The sequence below is a fragment of the Eucyclogobius newberryi genome, unplaced genomic scaffold (genome assembly GCF_026437365.1).
Source record: "Eucyclogobius newberryi isolate DKJ021-1_F unplaced genomic scaffold, fEucNew1.0.hap1 SCAF_8, whole genome shotgun sequence".
NCBI classification, from domain to species: Eukaryota; Metazoa; Chordata; class Actinopteri; order Gobiiformes; family Gobiidae; genus Eucyclogobius; species Eucyclogobius newberryi.
In genome coordinates this window covers 25,122,002-25,141,107 of record NW_027316500.1, presented here as the reverse complement: position 1 = coordinate 25,141,107, position 19,106 = coordinate 25,122,002, and the positions used below count along the sequence as shown (strand labels likewise).

Below are 19,106 nucleotides of genomic sequence, written 5' to 3'. Positions count from 1 at the left end.
AACTTAATCATTTCAAAATAAAACCTTTGTCATGAGACTTACGTAATGTGACGAGTTCTGTTTCTTCAATAAAAGTAGAAGTAAAAGCACTATGAGACGTACATTTTTCAAGTTACTCGGGTACTGTATATGTAACTCATTTTAACCCTTTTCACAAAACCGAGCGGCTAGTTCCTGTTGCTTTAAAAATGCAGAGCTCCACTTCCTGCTCCATTCATTTCTTATGGGGGATTAGCAGAGTCTCGTTAAAGTAAAGCAGTATTTAATGAACACAAAGCAGAGAGTGAGGTACAGATGGATCATCACAGACAGCATGTTAAGACTTTTACGTACCATGTAAATAATAAATGTAATGGCTAATGATAAATAACACCACAAACTGAACTAAATGTAATGGCTAATGTTAAATAACACCACAAACTGAACTAAATGTAATGGCTAATGTTAAATAACACCACAAACTGGACTAAATGTAATTGTTAATGTTAAATAACACCACAAACTGAACTAAATGTAATCGCTAATGTTAAATAACACCACAAACTGAACTAAATGTAATGGCTAATGTTAAATAACACCACAAACTGAACTAAATGTAATGGCTAATGTTAAATAACACCACAAACTGGACTAAATGTAATTGTTAATGTTAAATAACACCACAAACTGAACTAAATGTAATCGCTAATGTTAAATAACACCACAAACTGAACTAAATGTAATGGCTAATGATAAATAACACCACAAACTGAACTAAATGTAATGGCTAATGTTAAATAACACCACAAACTGAACTAAATGTAATGGCTAATGATAAATAACACCACAAACTGAACTAAATGTAATCGCTAATGTTAAATAACACCACAAACTGAACTAAATGTAATCGCTAATGATAAATAACACCACAAACTGAACTAAATGTAATGGCTAATGATAAATAACACCACAAACTGAACTAAATGTAATGGCTAATGTTAAATAACACCGCAAACTGAACTAAATGTAATCGCTAATGATAAATAACATCACAAACTGAACTAAATGTAATCGCTAATGATAAATAACACCACAAACTGAACTAAATGTAATCGCTAATGATAAATAACACCACAAACTGAACTAAATGTAATGGCTAATGTTAAATAACACCACAAACTGAACTAAATGTAATGGCTAATGTTAAATAACACCACAAACTGAACTAAATGTAATGGCTAATGATAAATAACACCACAAACTGAACTAAATGTAATGGCTAATGTTAAATAACACCACAAACTGAACTAAATGTAATCGCTAATGATAAATAACACCACAAACTGGACTAAATGTAATGGTTAATGATAAATAACACCACAAACTGAACTAAATGTAATGGCTAATGATAAATAACACCACAAACTGGACTAAATGTAATGGTTAATGATAAATAACACCACAAACTGAACTAAATGTAATGGCTAATGATAAATAACACCACAAACTGAACTAAATGTAATCGCTAATGATAAATAACACCACAAACTGAACTAAATGTAATCGCTAATGTTAAATAACACCACAAACTGAACTAAATGTAATTGTTAATGTTAAATAACACCACAAACTGAACTAAAAATACTTGTCTTTGCAGCCTTTGTACTTGTATCAAGTTTGTCTGTTTTATATTGAAGTTAATGTATGTTGGCCTTTAGCTTTGAGACAAAAACACACACTATGTTCCTCTATGTGACAAATTGACATCGTACATAAAAGTCTTAACATGCTGCCAGTGATTATCCATCTGTAACTCGCTCTCTAACGTCACATCTTATTATGTTGATTTATTTGAGCAAGACTCGGTTAATTCCCACTGAGAATGAATGAGACGAGAAGTTAAGATCTGCACTTTCACTGCACTTCTTGTCGTGAAAAGGGCCCATACTCTTCTCTGAATAATATTACCAAAACACATGTCTTTGCTAATTGCGTTCAATCAAATCAGCATCTTTTTGACCGGATTGACCTTTGCTCCCTGGTGGTCCTCTTGTCTTCCACAGTTTGTTCCCCGACAGTCTAAAGGAGGCAGGTTTCACAATCGTCTGCTCATGGCGACGGTTCTGTTTGTTTATTTTGTCTCCACTTGTGAGAGGAGTGAGGGGGAGGACATGGGGGGGACATGGGGGGGACACGGGGACGGGACACGGGGGGGACGGGAGGTAGAACTGTCGTTGTTTGCTCATTCAATTACCTGATTATGACATGAGTGTGAGTGACGCGGTGTGAGGAGTGACATAAACAGTTAGAAAGACGGCTCGCGGTGGTTTCAGGTCTGAGGATGTAGAAATGGAAGTACTAAAGTATGATTAGAGTTCATTTGTGTATCGTGTAGTAGTTTGTGTACAGCATGGGTTGTATTTGAGTCAGGATAAGTCACACTCAAACAGAAGAGCTCGGTTCTGTCGGTAAAAGAGTGTTGTTTGGAAGAAGACAATGTTATGTTAAGTGGCAAAGGAAATTAATATTAAAAGACAATTGTAATATTTTCCATACAAAATGTTTAAACTAAATCAATTCATCAATCAAAAGTATCCAGGCCCAGTCAAGACATTACAAGTCTCAGTCACAGTCTAAAAGTCATTGTCATCTAAAATCTAAAATACAAATTCTCATAACTTTAACCTTAGTGCAAATACAGAAGACACATCGATCCCACAAGTCCAAGTCGAGTTCAAAGGGAAAAAAAAGTCCTTATTGATCTATCTTGAAGTTAAAATGGCTTTTAGTAATGATTTCATGAACATTTTGTCCTCCATGAAGCACATGTTTTCACTGACAGAGGATCGACTAAGGACTCTTCCTTCAAATCCTCCCAAATATCTTACGATTTCACATGACTTGATCTCTCTCTGTCCATGTTTCGATGAACTGCCCAGCCCCAAATCGCCATCTATCATTATGTTCAAGTCCCAGAAGTGATTTGGAGAGTCACAAGAGACTGGAATCTCTGGTATGAAAAATGTAAAAAAAAAAGGAGTAAAACGCTGCCAAAAGGACAAGATATTTCACAAATGTTCATGTTAGTCTCACCTGCAGTATCAAATTACTGTCAACTTTAAACTACAAATCAGGCTCAAGCAGTCTGGAATATGAACAACCTCTAATAGATAACAAAGCTTTCAATAACATGCAAGCAAGAAAGAAAATCTGAACCAAATAGTGTTTTTAAATGTAGAATCACTTCATGTTTGCTCCCAAAGTTCCATGAGTTGAAGCTTTGTTGGCCTTTTCCTTGTGTTTTACTCCTTTTAGGACACGGCGTACCACTCGGCCAGACGACGCGCTCTCTCTTGACGTAAACTGGCCTTCATATTAATGGGTCTGCTGCATCTGGTATGAAACGAGAAGGGCAGGAGCAGAAGAACTGTGTTTGTCCTGTCCGGGCGCTATCATCTCTGCGAGGGGAGTGCGCAGGCCATTCACCAAATCTGTCAACAGCGTGAGAGAGGGAGAGAGAGGTCCTTGCATAACATGACCTACTCGCTATAAACACCAAAATGCATTTCACTATTGCCACTACGCACACTTTATTTTGACTTCTCGGCTGATGGTATGGTTTATTTTCCTTGGCTTCGCAGGTGAAGCTTGAAGAACGCTTCGACTTTTCGGTAAACTACTTCCAGACTTTATAGAAAATACTCTGTCATCTTAATGTTCAAAATTCTGGAATGGAAGCTGGACAACAGATCAAAATATTGAGGGTGAAATGTCAATGGCTTTTTTAGCTTCAAGTTTCACAAAAAGTATAACTCGTAGGGCTGTAGTCGAGAAAAGAAGTTCCTAGTTGACTAAAGACATGTCCAGTGTGTCCAAATGTCAACTCAATGTCAATGATGAGACATATTTGACCCAAACTGCACTGATGAGACAAGAAAAGTATTGGTAGATTGTATATTTGTATATAAATAAGGCAGAATAAATTCACAATTCATTCCAAAAACTCGCTTCATGCCTTCTCCTTTCCGTTTGGATGGATGCAAAAAACGAATGCTATGTTTTGGTCGACTAAGAAGCCATCAACCGATTAATCGAACAAACAACCAAACAAAAAACTATTGTAAGATCAACATTTCTGTGAGTAAAGTATAGACAAGAAAAGTATAGACAAGAAAGTCAAGTATAGACAAGAAAGTCAAGTGTAGACAAGAAAGTCAAGTATAGACAAGAAAAGTGTTGGTAGATTGTATATTTGTATGTAAAAAAAGGCAGAATAAATTCACAATTCATTCCAAAAACCCTGTTCATGCCTTCTCCTTTCCGTTTGGATGGATGCAAAAAAGAATGCTATGTTTTGGTCGACTAAGAAGCCATCAACCAATTAATCGAACAAACAGCTAAACAAAAACTATCGTAAGATCAACATTTCTGTGAGTATTTGTCCAGTAAAACCTATAAATCTGGTTTTCATTCTACGAAAACCATCATGATTGTTCATATTTTGCCGTATTTTGAGGTTAATCCCAGTTCCTCCCATTGAAATCACACTATGTTCTACTTCCCCTTTGCCTCTAGTCGCCTCCATCTCAGATTCGTGAAACGTTTAAAGGGTCAACATCGTCATACGGACAAAACAGCACGACGCAATCCGTGCCGTACTCAAACTGTCCTTTCACGCTTCAAAAGACGTCTACTGTTACGTCAATGGTAATGTAAGCTCGAATGCTGCAAGGCGCTACCCGTCCGGGATAAAGTTGGCACAAAGTTGGCACAACCTGGCAACCCATTGAGGCATATCTGAAAACAAACAATGTAATCAAGACACTGGGAACGTTACGGCATCGCTTTTATCAGGCCGTTTCTTCAAAGTATTCATTGCGAGTGTCGTACTGTTGTTCGGGCCGATGGGCGGGGTCACTGTAAACACGTAAGCTGCTAGGATCAAGTTAGCGCCCAGTATACATTATCAGCATGTTACACCCTAAAATGACATTGGACTTTATAAATAGAGAACATGTAAACCTCAGGGCCTGATTTTGTGTTGGCTATTTGGAGCGGGGACGTGAACAGTTGCTGCAGTGGATGACTACGCCGGAGTAGATATATGTCTTTATTTTACTGTTGTATATCTGAATATATTATGATAGTGTATGCGAATGAATGGTTGGATTCAGTAATTTCTAAGTGTCAGTGAGTAAAAGCATGTCATTTGTTTGTCAAAAGTATCGAAAATCAGACATGACTTGATTAAAGATGTCGCAATATCAAATTTTAGTGTTACTATTGCTCAACTTTGTGACCAGCGTTATGAACTAGGACTTTTTGAATGACAAAATACATATTAAAAAGTACTTGTTATGTGTTATGTCCATGTTTTGAACAATAGATTGATTTAAAAAGACTTAATGTTTCTTTTAAAAGGGTCAAGACTAAAATATTGTGACCTGAATAATCACGATTATCGATTAACTTAATAATCTTGCCATCTCTATAATAAGATAAGAAAAAGATAAGATAATCCTTTATTGTCCCACATGGGGGAAATTTCATTGATAATAGATTCTAAAACTAGTATCAAAACTAGTTATCGATACTAAAAAGAAAAAAATCTAAATTTGACTATTCGTGAACAGTTTTAGAATGATTTAAGAATTAGTTTTAGAGAACATAAAGATGACAATTTTTTTGTGTTGAAATTGCATAGAAAAAGATTGTAGAAAAAGGTTCAGTTGTTTCATCTGGACTCAGTTTAGAAAAAGCTGGACGTTTCGACTCTCATCCAAGAGTCATTGTCAATGAGCTGACACTTGGATGAGAGTCGAAATGTCTAGCTTTTTCTAACTGAGTCCAGATGATACAACTGAACCTTTTTCTACAATGGAACACTCCTGGACGAATGAGGGATTACACCCACATAGAAAAAGATGATCGTGATATCGAAATCAGTATTGAGCCTTTTCCGTATCAGAATCGTGTTTGGGGCGGCCCTCGGATTTTGTACCATTTGTATTTGTTTTAATCAGGAAAAACAAAAAGAAATTAAAAATTCAAATTGTATAATATTAAAATTGTGATTAATTTTGTGTCATATTGCTTAGACCAGGGGTGTCCAAACTTTTTTCACCGAGGGCCACATTTTAAAACTTATATGGAGCAGAGGGCCACAAACAACGTTGAATTTGAAAGTGAATACTGAAAGATTTTGCATTTGGCATTGTTCGATGAGCGTCCACACCTTTAATAATACTTGGGACATTAATAATAGGTTGTTATCACATAAAAATGCCTGAATTCTTCCAATTTTATAGTAAAAAGTACTACTTTTTGTTGTTTGGACCAACTTAACAGGAAGCCGGAGGGCCAACAAAAATTGGTCTGCGGGCCGCATTTGGGCCCCAGGCCGTAGTTTGGACATGCCTGGCTTAGACCTACATAAGATTTCACTCACAAGTAGCAATTCATTGGACAACTTTATTTATTTTTACAGCAGTATAGATCCATCCACCTGTAAACAAGTTACAACAACTCAGACAGAGCTGGACTTGAGTTTTATTGTTATTGTTATTCAACCTTATTTATTGGTTTCACGCTTTTCCTGACTGTGTTTTATTCTCAGCACCGTGTTTGCCAGTGGAAAAGGATTGTGGTCTTTTCAGTTGATGGTTGGATCCTTGTGAGTGTTGTATTTCCCATGAGCAGGACACGTCACTTGCCTTGAACACTAGAGTATGAATGTGTTGTTGTGATTGAGAATGACAACAGGAAACAGTCCTGCTTGTTAACAGTATTTAAGTTCATTATAACATGTTACACCGTCTGAACTGAATTGGATGAGTCATTTTAACAATTTTGATATTACACTTTTGCATAGTGATCTGGTCATTATACCGGGGACTATTTTTGCCCACTGCCAACTTCGAGAAACATCACCGATAGCCCCTGAAATTAAATCTAACACTATTTTAAAATGGTACAAGTGTTTTAATATCCTGGAGCAAGATAGAAACATAAACCAACACTTAAAAAACTGAACACATTGTAAATAAATTGACCCACAAAAAGGGATAAAAGGTGACTTATGCTTACGGTTTAGTATTAATTTGCAAAATATGTTGGTGTGTTCAACGAGGTGACATGAAGCATATATTATATTATTTGTGTTTTAGTATATTTAAGTGGTGAATTGGTCCGGTTATAAGTTGATTTTCAAATAAAGTCATGTCATATCAGTATATTCCTGCTCTTGTGATGGATCCTGTCTTTTCCATTTTCCAGACTCCGACTGTCACAAAGTACTTTACAAGTTACGCATTTCCCTGCTGTCATATTTCATACTATCACAGCCTACACATAATACAGATGTGCTCATAAATTTACATATGCCAGACATTATGTACTTTTATGACCGTATTTGTTATTCCCAAGTTGTAATAAATAGTTCTACTGTTTACAATGTAAAGCTTTACTTTAGACTGTTACCAAAGATTTTAATTTACGTCTTACACCTTGTGTATGGCCTTGAAATATTTGATATTTGTTACTTTTATTTTATTATACATGTACATATAACCACAAATCTGTATGTAATTTAATGGAGTTGACACGCCTTTTGCTATTTTTGCTACTTTTTTGTCACTTAATTTAGCATTTTATTCTTTATCTTATTTTTTAATGTGGATTATCATGAGCCTATTATAATGTTTGTGCTACTAGTTTGCGTAACTTTCTTTGTGGGTCAATAAAGTTTGGCTAAAAACTAAGTAATTTTACAATGGCGGAGCTGCAATGACTCATAAATAAAGCTGCAATTCATCAGATTTATAACTGGTATTCATTATTGCTCAATTATTTTTGTAATAGTTCACATATGGTAAAAATCATGTCCAACAATTCCCTGTAAAAGCAGATTAGAATATTTTAGTTGGTAAGCAAAAAGCGGGACCCCTGCCCCCACGGCCCCCTTGGGAACGACGCCCCTGTTTCACGCATCGAACTATCATCGTACGTGACCATTCTCTGTGTCCATCCACTCAAAAGCCAATACGAGTCAACTCGCGCGCATTAATCCGCGCCGCGACACATCACATCTGCTCATGTATCCCACAGAAACCAGCGCACGCACTCACGTCCCGTTCTGCCCGCGCACGGCAACATAACGGCGCATTTACCGGTGACAGACCCCAAAAAAAAACCCCAACAAGTTTCACCTCGTTCCGCTGCAGCTGGAAGAAGTTATTGAGATAGTTGGAGTTGAGCGGGGAGCTGAGGTCGGCCGCCGCGGGGGTCTTGCTGAAGTTGAGCTCCGAGTGGGACGAGTTGTTGGGCTCGGGTCTGAAGGCGTCGAACGCGCTGGTCTGGTGCGGCTGGTGCGGCTCCTGCAGGGACAGATACACCCAGTTGAGGAGCTGCGCGGGCTGGTACACGGACGCGCTCGTGTCGATGGCAGACAACAGGCTCATCTTTTTTTTCATTCAGATGAGATGGACGCACGAGATGTCCCCCCTTCTTCTTCTTCTTCTTCTTCTTCTTCTTCTTCTTCTTCTTCTTCTTCTTCTTCTTCTTCTTCTTCTTCTTCTTCTCCTCCTCTCTTCTTTTGGGACTCAAACGTTCCGTGTGCGTCCCGTGCCTGTCCCCCCGGCAAATGGCACGTCCAAACCGTCCGTCCTTTCCCGTCCTTTGCCGTCCCCCCTGGTGCTTCTGCCTCCTCACGCCGGGAGCCTCATCCCAAATCAGATGTTACTCACAAGTCATGGCGCTAACATGTCAGTAAGAGAACTTTCCCCCGCGCCCCCATGTCCCGTTATCTGCCTTTATTGCAGCGGGGCAGAGAGAGAGCGGCCGTGCATATGTAATGAGTGCGTGTGTGCGTCACGGCGCACGCTCCGGCCGCGCGCGCTGACGGGACGGGCCGAATCCATTCATTTAGAACATGGATGTGTACAGTGTGTAAGAGTGATCATTAAGGGTACTTCTATGTACTTCAATCACGTGCTCATAAATGTACGTTATTTTTGGACTGTACTTTATGTGTATTTTTGCTTTGTGAATCTGAATACATTAAAAAAACAAGACAAAAAAAAAAGGAAAGAAAAACTGCGAATAAAAGCTGTTAAAACCTGAAACCCTTGAACTTTGTTGTATTTAATTTGTACTTTATGGCAATTCTTTAATTTATTCTTGTAAATCTCACCATGGCGTACATGAATTTCCTTTTCCTGTCTTTTCTTTTTCTTCTATTTATTATGTTGTGTTTATTACTATGATTTGTTTACTCATTGTATTTTTTTATACCTATTTTATATGATATATATTTTATTTAAAGAGCAGTACATAACTTTTTTGCCAAAAAATAGATTAAAACAAATGTGTTTTTTACTTTTCATTTAATCTTTTATTATTTTTTTTATTATGGATGGCTTCATCTCAGAAATGTTGTTGCTTGAGCTGTAATATCTCCCATTATTGCATAAACCTTATCTCACTGCGCATGTGGTTTTAACTTTTTATTTCCATGGAATTTTGCAGGTGCCTTTGATTAAAACATTTAAATAAAAATGAGACTCAAACACTTGTGATGTAGTGATACTTTGCAAAATGACCAGCAAACTCAAGCAAAAGCAAATGCTGTGAGAGCTAACTTCATACCCAGGCTTATAGTTTATCATTTTATTCAATCTAAAGACATTGGTTGAAGGTTTATATTCAGGCCGTGTTCTTCACAATCTTAAAACAGCGATAGATCTATTTTTAATAAGCGATACCCCAGAGCTTCTCAAAGCGTGGGGCGCGTGAGGAGGCGTGCCAAGGGGGGGCTAGACATTTGGAGACACGCGTGACAGACAGGTAGGTACTAGTTCATATAGGGAATCTGGACGGAAGTTATCGGGACGGAAGTTACAGAATCCAATATGGCGGCCGTCGTGGTGGCCCAAATCACTATCTTAAAAGACAATAACTATATGGCGGGCCTCGATACGCCTCAGACACTGGGTTAGGCCTTGGATTTGGACTCAAGAGAGAAAATGTTTGCCTGAGCTGTATCAGCGGGACTGGTCTCGGTCGCCGCCATGTTGGATTCAGTCACTTTCGTCCCGATTCCCTCTATAGAGCGCTATAGGAACTAGTGTCGGCCGGGACAGACGTGTTTTGGACAGAAAAACGCCCAGTTCCAGCGCGGGGTTAATCTCTAAATACAAGAGAGCAGCGGAGGAGTGGGTCAGCCTGCCTCTGTCTCTCCTCTGTCCCTCCTCTGTCCCTCCTCTATCTCTCCTCTGTCTCTCCTCTGTCCCTCCTCTGTCCCTCCTCTATCTCTCCTCTGTTTCTCCTCTGTCCCTCCTCTGTCCCTCTTCTGTTTCTCCTCTGTCCCTCCTCTGTCTCTCCTCTGTTTCTCTTTTGTTTCTCTTATATCCCTCCTCTGTCCCTCCTCTGTCCCTCCTCTATCCTCTGTTTCTCTTTTGTTTCTCCTCTATCCCTCCTCTGTCTCTCCTCTGTCCCTCCTCTGTCCCTCTTCTGTTTCTCCTCTGTCCCTCCTCTGTCTCTCCTCTGTTTCTCCTCTGTCTCTCCTCTGTTTCTCCTCTGTCCCTCCTCTGTTTCTCCTCTGTCTCTCCTCTGTTTCTCCTCTGTCTCTCCTCTGTCTCTTCTGTCCCTCCTCTGTCTCTCCTCTGTCTCCTCTGTCTCTCCTCTGTTTCTCCTCTGTCTCTTCTGTCTCTCCTCTGTCTCTCCTGTTTCTCATCTGTCTCTCCTCTGCTTCTCCTCTATCTCCTCTGTTTCTCCTCTGTCTCTCCTCTGTTTCTCTTCTGTTTCTCCTCTATCTCTCCTCTGTCTCTCCTCTGTCTCTCCTCTGTTTCTCCTCTATCTCTCCTCTGTCTCTCCTCTGTCTCTCCTCTGTCTCTTCTGTCCCTCCTCTGTCTCTCCTCTGTCTCCTCTGTCTCTCCTCTGTTTCTCCTCTGTCTCTTCTGTCTCTCCTCTGTCTCTCCTGTTTCTCATCTGTCTCTCCTCTGCTTCTCCTCTATCTCCTCTGTTTCTCCTCTGTCTCTCCTCTGTCCCTCCTCTGTCTCTCCTCTGTTTCTCCTCTGTCTCTCTTCTGTCTCTCCTCTGTTTCTCCTCTGTCTCTCCTCTGTCTCTCCTCTGCTTCTCCTCTATCTCCTCTGTCTCTCCTCTGTTTCTACTCTGTCTCTCCTCTGTCTCTCCTCTGTTTCTCCTGTTTCTCCTCTGTCTCTCCTCTGTCTCTCCTCTGTCCCTCCTCTGTCTCTCCTCTGTTTCTCCTGTTTCTCCTCTGTCTCTCCTCTGTCTCTCCTCTGTCCCTCCTCTGTCTCTCCTCTGTTTCTCCTGTTTCTCCTCTGTCTCTCCTCTGTTTCTACTCTGTCTCTCCTCTGTCTCTCCTCTGTTTCTCCTGTTTCTCCTCTGTCTCTCCTCTGTCTCTCCTCTGTCCCTCCTCTGTCTCTCCTCTGTTTCTCCTCTGTCTCTCCTCTGTCTCTCCTCTGTCTCTCCTCTGTTTCTACTCTGTCCCTCCTCTGTCTCTCCTCTGTTTCTCCTGTTTCTCATCTGTCTCTCCTCTGTTTCTCCTCTGTCTCTCCTCTGTCTCTCCTCTGTCTCTCCTCTTTCTCTCCTCTGTCTTACCTCTGTTTCTCCTCTGTCTCTCCTCTGTCTTTCCTCTGTTTCTCCTCTGTCTCTCCTCTGTCTCTCCTCTGTCTTTCCTCTGTTTCTCCTCTGTCTCTCCTCTGTCTCTCCTCTGTCTTTCCTCTGTTTCTCCTCTGTCTCTCCTCTGTCTCTCCTCTGTCTCTCCTCTGTCAGTAACAGTGATTACACGGACACAATGGTAATTGTTCTTTATTTGTTCTTGCCTAGCTCTGACGCTCGTTGAAGGAACGTAAAACAATAAAAACTCATTTAATCATCACTTCTGGCCTTCTTAGTTCGACTGGACGCTACATGCCCATTTTTTAATCTAACTTTTGAACTTGCTCTGCTTCTGTTGTTGTTGTTGTTGTTGTTGTGTTGTTGTTTTTAATGGTGGTTGGCAGCCAACTGAAAAGGTGCATTTACCGCCACTCACTGTAGTTGTACGTCTTGTGTTCAACCTATACCGTATTAAAAAGAAAAGAGGTTCCATGGTTCCAAGGAATCTTCCTGTAGCTTTAACAATGATCCTGATCCTTTCAGTTCTCTTTTGACCGTTACCTACTGTAGTTGTACATCTTAGACCAAGGTCCCTCCTCTGCTCTCCTACTGACTGGTCATGTGTCAATATAAAGTATATGCAAAAAGAATAAAGTCTGGCGGTAATGTAACGCTTGAATACCAGCCACCATAAAACACCAAAGAAGAAGGAGAAGAAGAAGCAAACACATACTTTGAAGACGTACAACTACAGAAGACGTACAACTACTGTGGGTGGCAATAGGTGCACCTTTTCAGTTGGCTGCCAACTGCCATTAAAAGCAACAACCTGCAGTGGTAAAGGTGAACCACAGTGACGAGAAATAAGGTGAGTGCGTCTTCTTGAAACGCTGCATTTACCACAGTGAAGCGCCAATTCTGTGCTGTCCCAGAGGCTGTGGGGGTGGATACTCTTTTTTTTGTCCCCCAAGGGGAGTGTGCCAGAAAATAATTGAGAAGCCCTGAATTAAAGACAGTCAGTTTAGGGTCTGTATTTAGGTTGTGTTCTTCAAAATCTTAAAACAGTGATAGATCTATTATTAAAAAGCTATAACCCAAAGTCAAATTCAAAGTAACTATTGATCTCAACTTTTACTACTATCTATAATTACCATCCAATTTTGAAACCAAAAGGTAAATGGGGTTCTTGGTGTAATTTGCTCTCAACCAAATTTGAAAATGCAACCCAAGGGAATAAGTGAAAGGCCATTGTGTCTATTATTTAATCTAAGAGAGGTAAAAACATAGGCCTACATGCTTGAAACATGTCTCACTATGACAAGAGCAGTGTGTGAGTCTTTACTGTGTGTTATCAGCCAGTGGCCCTGCCTTTATGTGTCTGATAACATGGTGTTTCTATCACATGCTGTGGACCAACAGAAACACCATTTGTGCGAAATGTAAATATGTGCTGTGCATATTGTGAGCCCTGTGAGCCCTGTGCACCGTGAGCCCCTTGAGCCCTGTGAGCCCTGTGCACCGTGAGCCCCTTGAGCACTGTGAGCCCTGTGCACTGTGAGAACTGTGAGCCCTGTGCACTGTGAGCACTGTGAGCCCTGTGCACTGAGAGCCCTGTGCACAGTGAGCACTGTGAGCCCTGTTCACTGTGAGCACTGTGAGCCATGTGAGCCCTGTTCACTGTGAGCACGTTGAGCCTGTGCACTGTGACCTGTTCACTGTGAGCACGTTGAGCCTGTGCACTGTGACCTGTTCACTGTGAGCACGTTGAGCCTGTGCACTGTACATTCTTAAACTACAGGTGGAGCCACAGCTCGAGTGACTGCAGAGCCTTTAGCTGCGGCTCCCTCTAGTGGCCAGTTCGAACACACACTTACAGTTTATTACATAATCTGATCATCGTGTTCTGATTTCTGCAGTTATTATCAGATTATTGAAATATGATGAAAACAGTTTAATCGGTTTTGGGTAATAATTAAAATAAAGCAAACAGCAAATGAAAGAGAAGATGTTGATTGAATGATTGAAGAGTTACTTTTAACAAAAAGTTCTCTGAAAGTCCATTCATAAATTGAAACGTCACCACGTAATGTTGATGATCGGATTTCTTTTGTGCAACACACACCAAAGATCGGATCTAGTTATTGTGTTATCTGAGTACTCTATTGTGGCAAAGACACATTTTCTTTATTGTTCATTCAGACAACCTGATGGACCTGTTTTTGTGTGTGTGTTTTTTTTTCCATTTGCGTGTGTGTTTTTAATTGATTATTGTACGTAATGGATAGAGAAGGCCTTGGCTCGCCCTCTATTGTTCTGTTGTTTTGTACAGTTTCCTAAACAGCCCATCTGATGATGAATATCTGTACAGACCATTATTAAACTGAGCAAGGGGCTCTTTCTGATAGTTTAATTCTTAAATTATGGCGTAATTGTCTGATAACTGATAATAAATGACGTGCCTGAGGTGGCCTGTGTTCATAGATAAAGGTTTATACTGCGCATGGGCTGTAGCTTTATGGTGACGTCACGGCTGCAGTGCGATGACTGTGTTTTTCCCTCACGCGCCTGCTCGTCAGACCTGAGAGCGCGCATTTTTACTTACAAACATTGTATGTCTCTAAATGTTTTTGATGTATGAAGTGTTATAAATGTAAATGTCTTGTTATAAAGAATATTGACTATAATAATAAAAAAAAAAAAAAATTCAATTAAAATTACCAGAGAGCGCGCGCGCGGGTTGACCAGTGACCAGCGCGTCATCAGAGACTGTTTACCATTGTGTTTACGGCGTGTCACGTGTCAGCTCTGTGGGTGACGGGCTTAAGGGTGGGTGCCGTGGGTGCGCTACATGGAAACTCCGAGTCCCACCCACTTCTCCGCCACTACACGTCTTCTACTCTTTTCTTTAGGACTGCTTCGCGCTCCAGGAAGACTCCGCTGACCCGCTGACCGGCCATAGTAAGTTATTCTTATGGGTTCCATGTGTTTTCTCGTGCTAAGATGTGAAAACAGGAAGTACATTGTAAAGATTCCTGTTAAGGTGAAGCTTTTCTGTCGCGTTCAACCCCCTAAATGCCTCCAGCCGTTAAGCGTAAAGCTAAAAATACCCCTTCCGGGTCCTCGAGGCTTCTGTTACATAAACCAGTTCACTTCATGTCATTTTGTTAAACACTAACTTTACTGACAGTAATCGTGATCTCCGTCTTCTGTTCGGGCCTTGGCGCCGCGTAAACTTGAGCTATATCTTTCACCACGAGTACAACATGTTTCTATAACTCTAACAAATGTATTTAAAACATACGATCTACGCCAAATGAGCATTAGCTTTGAAGATAAAGCTTCTGTGTGTCAATGTATTGATCGCTTTGCGCCATTATTATGCGTGTTGGCATTAAACAGGAGATTTGTGCAGTTTCCCCGGAGCAGCCTCACTTCCTGATTCAAGCTTTATGTCGTAATAAAGTCCATACGGTGCATAATGAATTATCCAAACGTTGAATCCACCTTATAACTGTGGAGCTAATGCCAGTACATGTGTGACTATAATAAGACTGTGTTCCTTTCATTGAGTGTGTAAAAAAGCCGTGTCTTTGAGTGTTCTTCTGCTCAGAGGAGGCGGAGTCCTCTTCAGTCACTCTCACATGGAACAAACAGAGGAACAACTCCACCTCACACTTTGCATAAAGTTATTACAGAGTTATTAAGGCCGCCAGAAAGTTTTCCCATTTCCAAGTGGCTTGATATAAAAAGTCTGCCTTCCACTTGCAATGGAATGTGTTTTCTCTGACCAACTGACTTTACTTACTGACCAAAACAATGTATGTTTTGTCTGTCTATAAGAACACAAAAGTATAACATATATAACTACTAAGGACTGAAATGTAACACACATTTTGTTTGATAAACATCAACCCTGATGCAAAAGCAGCAACACAGTGTCTTGTTTTACTAAGGTATTTTGGCATCATGTTTCCTGTGCTCTGACTGACAGCAGTGTGACTGAACACTTCCTGTCTTGTAGATCATGAGTTACCCCGGATACCCTCAGGGAGGAGGATACCCTCCTCAGCCTGGAGCATACCCTCAACATCCAGGTGCCTATCCCCCCCAGCCCGGGGCCTACCCTCAGGCAGGAGGTTTCCCAGGATACCCACAGCCTGGGGCCGGGGGCTACCCTCCACAGCCTGGAGCTGGGGGCTACCCTCCACAGCCTGGAGCCGGGGGCTACCCTCCTGCACCCGGAGGTTATCCTGCTCAGCCTGGAGGCTTTCCACCCGCTCCTCCTCCAGGTAAGTCTATACAATAGACAATAGCACATGTCATACTGTACAAACAAAGACTTGCCCGGTTTCATCCACAGCATTTATGTTTGAGGCTGACAGAAATGTTACGTAATATCTGCCTTTTCATGCGACTTTCTATTATCAAAAAACAAACAAACAAACAAACAAACCTTGTCAGCTGTTGCTATGATAAGCATGTCTCAGATCTGTTTAGAAACAGTCAAACCTTTTTCTGCCCAGGACCTTTTTGTTTACTTGTTACTTACATGTTACTTACTTGTTACTTCCTTGTTACTTCCTTGTTACTTCCTTGTTACTTGTTAACGTAGATGGTCTTCTCTGTGACAGGCACTTGGGGAGGCGGCCCGACTGGAGGATATCCCTCTATGGGCTGCGGCATGTCCAACCCTGGATATCCTGGAATGGTACGTTTTCATGTCCGTCTAATCCCTTCCAAAACACAAAAATGGCCAACTCTACATATGTAATAAGTTAATCACCTGAAATATTCCAGTCAGCATGATTTATTGAACCATTAAAAGGAGTTGACACATACAGTTGACGGTAAGTCTTTTCAAAGTCATCTCTAAAGTTTTCATGTTGTGTTGCCGGCCTCACCTCTCCTCTTTGCATGAGCCAATACATCAACACATTCATCTGTTTTATCCAACTTTGTGTCTCGTCAGTGTTGTCTATTTGTTGTATTTCTCTTCATGATGGCAAGAATGCACTTTATTTGGATATGACATTGTGTTAATAAAGCATAATCTCCACTATCTCTGCACACATGACATAACCTGACATAACATAACATGACATAACCAATGACTGGATCCAAAAAAGGTGCAGCCTGCTTTGTGCTTCATGTAAAAACACAAATCTGTGAACATATTATTGGATTCTAATCTTTCCACATCACAGGCCTTCCAGAACCCACCTATGGGGCTCTACCCTGCTCTTCCCACCACTGGGGGGTATCCCTCAGCCCCACACATGGGGGGCTATGGTGCCTGCTCCTCTCCTAACCAACAGTCATGTGGCCTGTACCCACAGCCAGGAGCGCCTCAGCCTCAGGCACCGGGGATGAACTACCCCGCTGGACCAGGACAGCCCATGCCAGGATACCCTAAGGCCCCTTCACCAAACCCCGGCATGCCCGGCTTTGGAGGGGCACCAGCACACAATCCCGGCATGCCCGGCTTTGGAGGGGCACCAGCACACAATCCCGGCATGCCCGGGTATGGAGGGGCACCAGCACACAATCCCGGCATGCCCGGGTATGGAGGGGCACCAGCACACAACCCCGGCATGCCCGGGTTTGGAGGCGCACCAGCACCCATGCCTGGGTACCCCAAGGCCCCATCACCTAACCCAGTGCCAGGGTATGGAGGAGGGGGCATGCCTGTTGTACCACCAATGAATGTAAGGAAATAAGTAGTTCATTCATTCATTTTCTACCGCTTGTTCCCTTTCGGGGTTGTGGGTGACTGGAGCCTATCCCAGTGACTTTGGGCCTTAGGCGGGGTACACCCTGGACAGTGTTCAACTCGTCGCAAAATAAGAAGTTTTTGGTCTTTGAAATCATTAAAACGTTTTACAATTTATACTATGCAATATTTTATTTACACTATACTAAGAGGTTTATGATACCGTTTAATTGACTCAAAGTATAAGCTGTATTATGATCTACCGGTATATTTGTTTGTTTTGTTTTATTTAGAAAGGATTCAGGGGAACAATAAAGGACTATCCTGGAGCTGACCCTCTCAGAGATGCTGAGGTCCTCAGAAAGGCCATGAAGGGCTTTGGTGAGTTCACGTGTAGTCAACTGTATTTAGGCAGTGTTTTAATGCCCAAATCTTCAACAATTTTGTAACTATATATAGAATAAAGTAGGGTTGGGGAAATGATTGCATTGCATATGTTTTTACTTTAATGGTATTAAAATAAATTGAATAACGTCAGATCAATTTGACCCTGCGGACAGTGCTGCCGCTGCACAGGAGCGCTGTGACCTCCCGCTCTGCTGTAGAGACCGCACTGCGTCCTTTATGAAGTCCGTTGCTTGGGTTTCTTTTGCAACACGGAGGGAAAGACGGGGCCCTGAGGCAGAGGTCCACTGTGAATGAGCCGTGTTTCTTGATGACCCTGACCCTGACCTGTTGGACACAAGGAACAGATGGGACTTAATTATAGAACAAAATGTTAAATGGACTACTATTTATTTCAGCACCATAGGCTGATGGTGTCCCCCCCTTTCTGACAGTGCCCCCCCCATGATTCTGTCACTGACTCAACCATACAATTAAGTCAGCTCTATAGTAAAGCAAGGGTCATAACTATGGGTCCCGCAATATTTTAAAATTTACCCCGATCTGCTCTGCGTCTATTAAAAAGGTTGCGTATTGAAATGCAGTGTAATGTGGACTACGGTTTTGATTCAGTCTGAAAAGGTACCTAAAAGCTGTAAAATGTTAACAACATGTTGGATTTGCACCTGAACAATGATGCATTTCAACAAAGTCATCAGCACAACTAATAATAATTTAAAAAGGAACTGTGAGTTTGCCTCTGTCTTTCTCACTCACTTGGGAGCGAGCCCAGGAGCAGAGTCAGGCACAGACAGGACAGAGGGAGTCGAGGACAGAGGGGGTCAAGGACAGAGGGGGTCGAGGTCAGAGGGAGTCGAGGACAGAGCGTGTCGAGGACAGAGCGCGTCGAGGACAGAGCGCGTCGAGGACAGAGCGCGTCGAGGACAGAGCGTGTCAAGGACAGAGGGAGTCAAGGACAGAGCGGGTCGAGGACAGAGGGGACAGTTCAGACCTGTCCGTGTGCTGTGTGTTTTACTACAATCCGACTCATATTCACAGAGAAATTAATCCAATGAGGAACGGAAGTTAGACGCATCTAAACACAAAAATACACGTGGAGCGCAGAGATACCGCGGACAGTATTTTATAACCCGCCCCTCAATAAAATGAGAATTTCTTGACCCGACAAGTCAAAAGACAACCTGCCTCCTCTGTCTCTCTAAAGTTTACAGCGAGTGCTTGTTCTGGCTGTGGACCAGTTCAAATCCAAAACAAGTCCAAATAGTGGCGCTCGGTCCAGTTTGTCAGGCGTCAGTGGTCAGTGCGCTCCATGTGCTCTGGTCCCGGTCAGTCTCTAAACTAAAGGCCAGTGGGCAGAGGAGGAAATGGACCCTGCTGTGATTCAAAACTCTGA

At 41.7% G+C, this 19,106-nt stretch overlaps 2 protein-coding genes across 3 annotated transcripts in view; one reads left to right on the top strand and one right to left on the bottom strand.

Annotated features, from left to right (window-relative positions):
• zcchc24 (zinc finger, CCHC domain containing 24) overlaps positions 1–8,801 on the bottom strand; it is an 85,517-nt gene extending 76,716 nt beyond the window's left edge. Inside the window, exon 1 of the mRNA XM_072436618.1 lies at positions 8,187–8,801. Within this exon, the coding sequence (XP_072292719.1) occupies positions 8,187–8,450 (264 nt within the window). The 5' untranslated portion in view covers positions 8,451–8,801. The remainder of the gene's footprint in view (positions 1–8,186) is intronic.
• Positions 8,802–14,478: 5,677 nt separating this feature from the next.
• LOC140350988 (annexin A5-like) overlaps positions 14,479–19,106 on the top strand; it is a 13,304-nt gene continuing 8,676 nt past the window's right edge. The window contains exons 1-5 of one of the 2 annotated variants that reach the window (XM_072436616.1): positions 14,479–14,556; positions 15,620–15,887; positions 16,230–16,306; positions 16,803–17,303; positions 17,602–17,689. In XM_072436616.1, the coding sequence (XP_072292717.1) occupies positions 15,623–15,887; positions 16,230–16,306; positions 16,803–17,303; positions 17,602–17,689 (931 nt within the window). In that variant the 5' untranslated portion in view covers positions 14,479–14,556; positions 15,620–15,622. The remainder of the gene's footprint in view (positions 14,557–15,619; positions 15,888–16,229; positions 16,307–16,802; positions 17,304–17,601; positions 17,690–19,106) is intronic. The other variant, XM_072436617.1, reaches the window with a different exon arrangement.